This window comes from Polyodon spathula, chromosome 6 (assembly GCF_017654505.1).
Source record: "Polyodon spathula isolate WHYD16114869_AA chromosome 6, ASM1765450v1, whole genome shotgun sequence".
Lineage (NCBI taxonomy): Eukaryota > Metazoa > Chordata > Actinopteri > Acipenseriformes > Polyodontidae > Polyodon > Polyodon spathula.
Window position 1 is genome coordinate 2,344,501 of NC_054539.1, and position 10,297 is coordinate 2,354,797.

At 41.3% G+C, this 10,297-nt stretch overlaps 1 protein-coding gene across 5 annotated transcripts in view; it reads left to right on the forward strand.

The window, feature by feature from the left end:
- LOC121316682 (endothelial PAS domain-containing protein 1-like) overlaps positions 1–9,401 on the forward strand; it is a 50,080-nt gene extending 40,679 nt beyond the window's left edge. For 4 of the 5 annotated variants that reach the window (XM_041251741.1, XM_041251742.1, XM_041251739.1 and 1 more), the window contains exons 8-16: positions 1,030–1,177; positions 1,302–1,510; positions 3,585–3,772; positions 3,979–4,089; positions 4,778–5,247; positions 5,725–5,851; positions 7,548–7,662; positions 8,382–8,552; positions 8,992–9,401. In XM_041251741.1, the coding sequence (XP_041107675.1) occupies positions 1,030–1,177; positions 1,302–1,510; positions 3,585–3,772; positions 3,979–4,089; positions 4,778–5,247; positions 5,725–5,851; positions 7,548–7,662; positions 8,382–8,552; positions 8,992–9,143 (1,691 nt within the window). In that variant the 3' untranslated portion in view covers positions 9,144–9,401. The remainder of the gene's footprint in view (positions 1–1,029; positions 1,178–1,301; positions 1,511–3,584; positions 3,773–3,978; positions 4,090–4,777; positions 5,248–5,724; positions 5,852–7,547; positions 7,663–8,381; positions 8,553–8,991) is intronic. The other variant, XM_041251743.1, reaches the window with a different exon arrangement.
- The last annotated feature ends 896 nt before the right edge of the window (positions 9,402–10,297 follow it).

Consider the following 10,297-nt stretch of genomic DNA (forward strand, 5'->3'; position numbering starts at 1 on the left):
TTGCATTAAGTTGCCTTGAATGTGATTATGTGTAACCTGTGACAGAGCGAGTATCAGATCCCACTGTGTGCCGGCCTGGCAGCTCGTCTGTGTTAGGGAGGTGTCATTGTGTTCTTCCAGCAGAAACGACATTAACCTTTCTGGAATAGCTCCTCCAAAGTGACAATTATTCATAAAAGCGGGTTTTGTTTCTTTTCTTTTGTCCCAGTTCTGGCAAGTAGCGAGCTGCCAGTTGTGAAACCCTGTTTTATTAGATTTTGTAAACATCTTGCTTGTGTTTTGTTTTTTGTTTTTTTTTTCTGTTGTGAAGGTCTGGATTATTAATCTTTTTTAAAATCAGCATTTTTTTTGTTAAAGCAGTCAAGTAAATGCCATTTGTGAAATACTGCCATTTTATTTGATTTTCTATACATCTTGGTTGTGTGTGTGTCTGTTTTTGTGACTTTATAAGTTTCATAACTTGAAAAGGTCTGTATTATTGTTATTGTATTTATTTAGTTACAGATAATTGTCTTTTTTTATGTTGAAAAACAGACTAGTCTTGCTAAATCATTAATGTATTAGCAAAATACAGTACAATTTAGATGAGTTGTACTGAGGTGCATTTGTTTTAGTCCTCAGTTCTCTGTATGCAGCCAGTACCCTGTCTTACACATTTCATGAGTTCTAAATTCACTGCAGAAATAAAGAATATGCTTTGGTTTGTTGAGTGGCACCTGACCAGGATGAGTTATTAGACCTTTATCCTCCCTGCATAAGCACACAAGCCAATGCAGTGCTCCCCGCAGGCCCTCATACAAGATTGGCAACTTGGGGCAAACAAGAGATGAACCAACCTTGCATACAGCAACTCACTGTGTCCGTGTTCAGAATAACCTAGCGTGGGTAAGGTATAGATCTGTTTTCTATGGCAATTCTATGGGGGCTGGCTCATTGAGGATGTGGACATACACCGAATAGATATACAAATCTATCACCAGATCACCCATTTTATTTTATTTTTTTAAACAAAGTTTTCTTCTTCTGCAGTGTGCACCAAGGGTCAGGCAGTGAGCAGTCAGTACCGGATGCTTGCAAAGCACGGGGGGTACGTTTGGCTGGAGACCCAGGGCACTGTCATCTACAACACCCGCAACTCCCAGCCGCAGTGCATCGTGTGTGTTAACTTCGTGCTGAGGTAGGTACAGCGGGACCGTGTGCAGGAGTAACACTTGATACTGCTGGCAGAAAGATTTTCTTGGAACCCCGCGCAGAGCCACGTGAAATAAGCACTGTCCCTTCCCTCCCCTGTCGCTCTGCAGCGACATCGAGGAGAACTCTGTGATCTTCTCCTTGGACCAGACCGAGTCGCTGCTCAAGCCACACGTCCTGAGCATGAACAGCTTCTTCAACAGCGGGGTGCCAGCATCCGACTCCAGCGAGCAGCTCTTCACCAGGCTGAAGGAGGAGCCCGAGGAGCTGGCACAGCTGGCACCCACGCCCGGCGACACCATCGTCTCCCTGGACTTCGGTAAGAGTTCCTGCTCCTGTCATAGCAGACAGTCACCTCAGCTTACTGCAGTTCCAACATCATTGCTTAGGCTGGATTTGTGTTTTCAGTTATGACAGATTTCGCCATAACTGTAGAGAAAAATGATCAAGCAGCGATCTACTTTTTTAGAAATACTGGTTAAATTGTGAAATATGTAGTTTTAGACCATGATGTGCTGTGAACAACATACAGCCCAGGTTATAGCTCAGTAAAGGGATGGGCATGTATCCCTTTTAAGGTGTAATTTATAATTTTTGCCTTTTTATTATTATTATTATTATTATTATTATTATTATTATTATTATTATTACACCGTGTAACAATTTTTTTTTTTTTTTTTGTTCCTGGGTAGTAAGGGTTATTTCCTAATTGCTTATGCCTCAAAAGTATAGAAAATGGCTATTCCCCACAAACTTTGCTTTTGTGACCAGGACAGTGATATTTTGAAATTTACCTATTTTCCAGAACATTCCAGATAGATTCAGTGCTGAGTAAACTTGGAGTAACTTCTAGAACTTTCCAGTAATATAAATAGTAGTATAAATACAGGGGCCTTAAGCCCAGCAGTTCAGTTTAGTTCCAGCTGCTTAAGTGGATACATATCTGCATTTTTCTGAGATGGCATCAAGAGGCTGCAATGGTGGCATTCCTGATGGGTCTCCAAGGCGGTTTTACCAAGTTTCCCTGCTATCTTTGCCTTTGGGACAGCAGGGACACCAAGGCGCACTACCACAGGCGGGACTGGCCACAGCGGACCGAGTTCTCTGTGGGGAGGAACAACGTCAAGTGGGAGCCACTGCTGGACCCCCGGAAGGTGCTGATGCCACCACTGCACATCAAATTGGGCCTTATGAAACAATTTGTCAGAGCTCTAGATAAGGAGTCGGCAACCTTCAAGTACCTTCAAGACTTCTTCCCTAAGCTGTCTGAGGCAAAGGTCAAAGCCGGTGTCTTCGTCGGACCACAGATAAAGAAGATCCTGGAGTGCAATGAATTCCCCATGAAGTCCCCTCACTAGTAAGGAGAAAGCGGCTTGGAACAGCTTTGTCGCAGTGGTTCAGGGCTTCCTGGGCAATCACAAGGCCGAAAACTATGTGGAGCTGGTTGAGACTCTGGTGAAGAACTACGGCACAATGGGCTGTAGGATGTCCCTCAAAGTCCATATCCTTGATGCTCATCTTGATAAATTCAAGGAGAACATGGGAGCGTACCCGGAGGAGCAAGGCGAGCGCTTCCACCAGGATATACTGGACTTTGAATGCCGCTACCAAGGACAGTATAACGAGAACATGATGGGAGACTACATTTGGAGGCTGATTCGTGAAAGTGATTTACAGCATAATCATATCCTGAAAAACTACTTGCTTCTAAATCTTTTGTAGTCATTTTTGTATTACTTTAGTATAAATACATGTTAATTTGGATTCATATGTTGTTTTTTTCTGACTTTATGTGAACGAAAAGATCATTTTCTCATTGGAAATAGGTCCATTTCAAAATATCACTGTCCTGGTCACAAAAGTAAAGTTTGTGGGGAATAATAGCCATTTTCTATACTTTTGAGGCATAAGCAATTAGGAACTAACACTTACTACCCTGGAACAAAAATTGTGTTACATAGTGTTATTATTATTATTATTATTATTATTATTATTATTATTATTATTATTATTTTTAGTCTCCCTTATCCAGGGCGAGTTATAGTTGTTACAAAATATCACAGTACAGATAATAGCAGTTATAAAATACAATAGAGTCATTAGTAAGACTCTTGGTAAGTTACTAAGAGTAAATTCCATTAAAAGCAAGATGTTATTAACTGTTAACACGTGTATACGAAGATGTTAACAAATGTAAATTCTTTGTTAATGTTCAGTTAAGATATAGTTTCATTTATACACCATTAAAAAGTGCTGTGGTCTGTAAAACCCCTTTCAATCGTTATGAAGTTGAGAAGCATCAAAATGGTGACCAATGAACAAGGAGCAAGAAAAGCAGACAGAGCTGTAATCTCTGCTGTGGTGTAACCCCTGTGTCTGCTGTTGAATGGCAGGAGGGCCTCCATTTGAGGAAGCTCCCCTGTATAAGGCCGTCATGCCTCCCCCAAACAAGCCCTGGGCCGTGGAGGAGAGGAATCCGTGCAGCCAGCCCGAAGGGAAGAGCCTGGCCGCCTTGTCTGTGCTGCAGGGCTCCCCGGCCAGGACCCCCCTGAGTGCCAGCAGCACCAGCAGCTGCTCTACGGTACGTACATTCACAGCATGCCTGGGCTCCATCTCATTGGGTCAAATTGCAGTTTTTGTATTGGGTCAACCACTGACTCTTCCACTGGAAATAATTCTGCATTCACTATAATGCAGTATGGAGGAGGGCGGTGGATGGGGCTGTGTACATGTAAATGGGATCATTCAGCCGGGTCACAAACACATTGTCTTATTCTCTTTCTGTAGCCAAGCAGTCCTGGAGACTATTACAGCTCAATCGACAATGATCTCAAGGTTGAGCTGACTGAGAAGCTCTTTGCAATGGAGACTGCAGCGAAGGCCCAGTGCACTACTGAGGTCAGATCATTAAAATGCTATAAAACACAATGGCACTGACTCGTTAAGATGATTACACTATAACGAGGGCCTTCTAAACAGCACATGGACAATGTGATGTCATTCACAAATAGCTCAGAATTCTTCTGGCTTAGTAACGAAGCTAAGTGACGTATCGGGAGTCGAAGTACAAAGAATCCTACACACGTTATTCTTTATTTTCATATTAAATAATTGCATCTGTTTCTATTACAATACTTGCTGTTGTTCTTCACTGCATTTAAACAACATTCAGAAAACAGATTTAAAAAAAGTTGAACATGCAATAGGCAGGTAGGAAAGGTTTCGGAGCATTCTTCCAAGTACAGTTCTGTGTGATGAGAGGTTGACGGTCACAAACTGACCCTGTGGACAGAATGGAGGTTTAATCCTTAGTGCTATGGTTAATATTTTTTGTCTGTTCCGAATGCAGGTACATTAACTACACTTGTTACATTATTTAATCAGCTTTAAATCAGTTTTGTTCAGTTTATCAAAACAGAAAGTAAAATTAGCCTAGTGCATTTTCTGTATGACAAAATGTAAGAATGTTACCTATGTGGTAACGCTACCTGTGTGATAAACTATTGAGAACAGCTTGGCCAGCAGGTCTGTTGGGCCACCTCTTTGACTAGTGGCACATTTCTGCCTCTGAACCTGTTTTACCCAGCTGGAGCTTAACGACCTGGACCTGGAGACCCTGGCTCCATACATTCCCATGGATGGAGAAGACTTCCAGCTGAACCCCATATACCAGGAGGAGCCACCCCTGTCTGAATACAGTGCCAACAGCAGCTCCCACCACAGCTTCAGCACCCTCGCCAGCCTGTTCCAGCCACTAGCCTTGCCCCTGCACAGCCACGTGCAGTCTGAGAACTTCTGCACTCCCATTCAGCTGTCTGCGGAGAAGAAGAACCCCAGCCCTGCTGCCCCAGGCCCCCACACACCCCTGCACTACACGGGCACCGCCTTGGTGCCCCCCTACCACACCCCCACCAACACTCCACTGTCTTCCATGGCGGGCAGACAGAATGTTCAGCGGCCATCTGACCCTCTGTTTAATTACCAACCCAACAAGTGGAGCATGATGGACCAGCTTCCAGGGTGCCAGTCCCATTCGATATCTTTTTATAAGCAAAGGTACGGTAACAACCTCTGGGCTTGGCTTGGGCTCCAGTAACATTGGGGTGATTCATGCAAATGCTATGAGCCTGTAAGTGACAAGGAACCCCATTCACAAAGCTTTACGCTTTTAGTTTGTTTATGAAACTGCTCTAGATTGCTTGTTGGCTTCTTTAAATCGCAGTCTGAAGAACTTGTTTTATTAATCGTAATATGAAGTTTTGTTAGTATATGTAACATCATGTTTGTTTTTTTTTGTATCATTTTAAAACAGTTTTTGTGAACTTTGTGGAGTTCGAGAAGTGTTGCTGACAATAACATGGATTAAAATACATATAGAAAATTTAACATGGTACAATTGTGCACATAGCGATTGAAGGGGCTACACTGTAAATGCAGTGGAAGTGGTGTCCCAATGTCTTCAGAGCTCCCTACTGTACTTGTACATCATGACAGTTCAAGATCTGAAGGTGATTCCAAGGTGCATTTCTTTAGGTCCCGGGATACCTTTTTCCAACAAGACAAAGAAGTGACACCAGCCAGGAATGCTGTCGCCAGCCATTACAAGCGCAAGAGACAGACGGAGTACAGAGAACAACCACTGTTTCAGCAGCTTCTCATGGTGGGTTAGAATTCACACAATCATTCAGTTGGCTGTACTGTGTTATAATGCCTATGCAAAGTAACGTTTTCTGATTCTGCTATATTTCAAAGCACGAGGGCTGTACATGTCCATAGCCAGATCTACTGCAATAAAAAGATATTAAGAGAATTAGAGGACAACCAGCAGTGCTTTTCTTTTTTGCGAAGAAGCTTTGGCAAACTTAATTTTTATTGTTCAATCTTTTTCAAGTTACTCTTTTTGTAATAGTAAACCCACAAAATTGGGCAGGTGTTTCAGCATAAAATATAGAATATTTACTGAGCATTTATTAAGTACAAACACAAGTAGCACCAAATGGCAGAGTCAGTTCCAGTGGCATCTCTGGAAGACGCCACTGTAGCACCTATCATTCCAACATGCAGCTTATTAAAGGGACGTGCTAAACAAACACAAACAATAACATGTACAACATGTTATAATATGACTTGTTTGTTGATAGATATATTGACATGTAGATTAACAGTTAAACTATTCTTTGCTTGGCTTTGTTTTAACTGTAGTTCTGGATGCTTGAGAATGCTTTATCACCAGACGTGGCTGAGCTCAGTTATCACAGCGAAACCAGCTGCTACAAGACTTTTGGAAAGGCTGAAACAATAAGCACCCGCTCTCACATGACAATGCTTCATGCTAATGGTTTGAAACACAAACTGCCAGCCCTCACACAGTAATGCTAATTGGTTGAAACGGCTGATTCATGACTATTACAGGCAGTGCAGATCAACCATACACTGCTCGTCCGTTAACAAGAGAACAGTTGTGTGTTCAGCCACACCGAGAGCACTCCCACTTCCCGATCCTTTGGCACCTAAATAAATAAATAAATAAATAAATAAAACTTGATGCGCCAAGTATCAGAAATATGCCTGCCCCAGACCAATGGAGTCGATGATATGCTAAAATCAAAGAGATTACATTGGTAAATATTGGGTCACCCTTTTTATCAATGAGCATTTATTTCTACATGTTTTTACAGTCATTCAGGGACATCCTATATCTTGTTCATTGTCCCGCTGCAATATTAACTTTTAATTCTAAAACCCTGCATTATTTAATTAAGTCTGACATTCTCTTTCCTTACCTCTTTTCTTTTAATAATGGTCCTTCCTTCAGATATTTTTGCAAGTAATAAATAAATATCTGTCTACAATTAAGTATTAATATTTCGTGCAGTCGTCAGTCTGATCACCTGCCGAGTTCACATTAACTTAACATTGTTTTTTTGTACTGTTAGCTGACGTTGGCCACGGTGCAGACCTCAGTGGGTCAAACCACTGTGTTCGTGTAGGGAGAATTTATTGTGATTGTTTAAAAATGTGCCCCATCCTCTGAATACTTCACCATTTTTATATTTTATTTTAAACCTTTTAAAGACAAACCAATGCCAAACACATATATAAAGAATTTAAAAAATCGGAGGAGCAAAATATATAGTTTGCCCCCCCCCCCCCCCCCCCCCACTCTTGAATATTAGCACATGTGGAAGACAGGGTGCCAAACCGCGGATTGCTGATCGGTCTGGGTTGCGATGGAAGATTCATACAAGCTGTACTGAAATGCTTGAGGAGTTATATAGGCAGGGGCTTGACAGGGATCATATCAGGACCTGGCAGTGCTTGAGTGACCGGTATTTTATCCCTTGTGTTCATTGCAGGAGAACCCATCCCAAAGCAAGCCCTCTGAGATGATGTGTAAAAGAATGAAAGCCCTGAAAGCGGACAGCTGCTCCTTCATGGAGAAGAAATCACTCAGCATGAGTGCTCTTCAAGGTAAATTAATAAAGACTTAAATATGCAGGCTAACATGGCAGACAAAAAATATGGCTATAATGAGAACAAGATAGAGCTTGCACATTGTGTAGAGAGCCTTAACAATAATATGTACCCTGAAGGCTTAGCTCAACATCGCTTCTGTTTTTTAATGTACAGCTATGGCCAAAAGTTTTGCATCACCTAAAATTTTAGGATTGAGACATCTATATGTGAACATAATTTAGATATTTTATTTAACATCATGTAAAATCAAACAAACTACAAAACGATATTGCAAAAGCCATAATAGTAGTACAGTATTGCATGTTAGATTTTGATTTTTCAATGTCATTTTTTTGTTAAGTATATGGAAAACTACAAAGCGGTATGAAATAAAAAAAATGTTAACTGTTCAGCAGGTTTTCATTCGACTTTATTTTTTAGTTAATTCTATAGGGTGATGCAAAACTTTTGGCCATAGCTGTAGAATACTGTTGCTTTAGCATGATGCTGTATCTGCAATCTCTCTGGCAGCCTTGAGGCAGTGGTCTGTATTCCCAGATAGTGCACAATGATCAGGGATGAACCCAGCCCGGCGCAGCTACAGCATACCAGCAGCTGTGTCTATTTGCACGTTTATACCGTAATATTAATTTTACTTCAATGACAGTGTTTACTGAAAGCTTGTCAAATTCTAAATCTGAGTTGCACAATAGAATTGTATTATTCATCTTTAGACAAGTTCAACACTGGACATGCACGTCTGGAACAGGCTATCAATCAGCTTCAGCAGGAGAAGCCACAGTGCTCTAGAAACGATGATGAAAATCAAAGAGTGACATTTTCACGACAGGTCTACGGCCTCAACTGTCAGGAGTTCAACATGCTGCCTGCCCCAAAAATGGAGGGTGAGGAACCAGATATACTAAACCTAAACCAGTGACCGAAGTGTCAGGGTAGTGCAGCCCCTTTGAAAGATCTGGGGGAAAGTTTAGTTTTCACAGTAATTTAAGGAAGCGTAACCCTTATAAAAGTTTCACCATAGTAAAAGCAGAGCAAAGTGTAGTAAAGCAAAGTGAAAGCATGGGCAGGCACTGTAAAGCTCAGGGAGGTATGGTAAAGTACATTAAAAAAATTGGCCAACCAGGAGAAACTATGGTAAATGCACAGTATTTACTGACTTTTACTGCAGTCACCCAATGCATTTCCCAACGGCTGTAGCATCAGTCCAGTGTAGACAGTCAGATAGAATGGCAGAATATTTTGAGCCAGTATAAATGTTGCATGAACTTCCTTTTTTTTTTTTTTATAAACAGATTTCTTTTTTATTCTGTTTTCGCTGTCCAGGAATGGCAAGTCGCCTGCTGGGCCCATCATTTGAGACCTGTTCCCTGCCGGAATTGACCAGATATGACTGTGAGGTTAATGTTCCAGTCCTCAGCAACCTGAACCTGCTGCAAGGAGGAGACTTGCTGCGTGCACTCGACCAAGCCAGCTAAACCTCCCGCAATAACTGCTAGCCTATAGCATACCAGCAGCTTGGTTTATTATTTTTATTATGTTATATAACTTTTTTTAAATTTCTTTCTAATATTGAAATATATAAAGACATTTTACTTGCGTGTTCAATGTGTCCACGTTTTACCGCCTAGTGGCCTCTTTTGGTGTTAAAAGATATTTTTAAAAAAAGCATTCTATATTTGTTTGTACTACAACATTTTCTCTAGTTTAGTAAAACTGTTTTTCTTCTCAGATAATTATCTGACTTCCTTCTCATTTTTCCTTAACTTTTTCATCAACCTTTACTCTAAAGGGGCGTTCACACCGTGCCGCAAGTGCAGTTGTTTTCAATGGATTCGGTCGCGGGAAGCGGCACTGCAAAGTGGCGTGCAGGAGATGAAATGTTTTCAACTTTCACCGCACTGTGACGTAAACTGCCAGCGACCAATCAGGGGAAAGTAGGAGGCTTCTTTGCGAAGAAGAAAAATAAATAAATAAATATATATATATACATACAGTGCCGTGAAAAAGCATTTGCCCCCGTCTGATTTTCTGCATTTGTACATATTTGACACTGAGTGTTATCAGATCTTCAACCAAAATGTAATAATTAGATAAAAGGGACCCTGAGTGAACAAATAACAAAAAGTTTTGATACTTATTTACTTTATTTATTAAAGAAACTTATGCAACACCCAATACTCCCATGTGAAAAAGTAATCGCGCCCTTAGACTCAATAACTGGTTACACCACCTTTAGCAGCAATAACTGCAACCAAACGCTTCCTGTAGTTACTGATCAGTCTCTCGCAGCGCTGTGGAGGAATTTTGGCCCACTCCTTCATGCAGAACTGCTTCAACTCACTGACATTTGTGCTTCAACTCAGTGACTGTTTGTTTCAGGTCCTGCCACATCTCAATGGGGTTTAGGTCTGGACTTTCACTAGGCCATTCCAAAACTTTAAATTTCCTGTTCTTCAACCATTCTGATGTAGACTTGCTTGTTTATTTCGGGCCAGCTGTGCTTCTGCTTCAGCTCATGGACGGACGGATGGCTTGACATTCTCCTGTAGAATTCTCTGATACAGAGCAGAATTCATGGTTCCTTCAATGATTGAAGTTGTCCAGGTCCTGATGCAGCAAAGCATCCCCA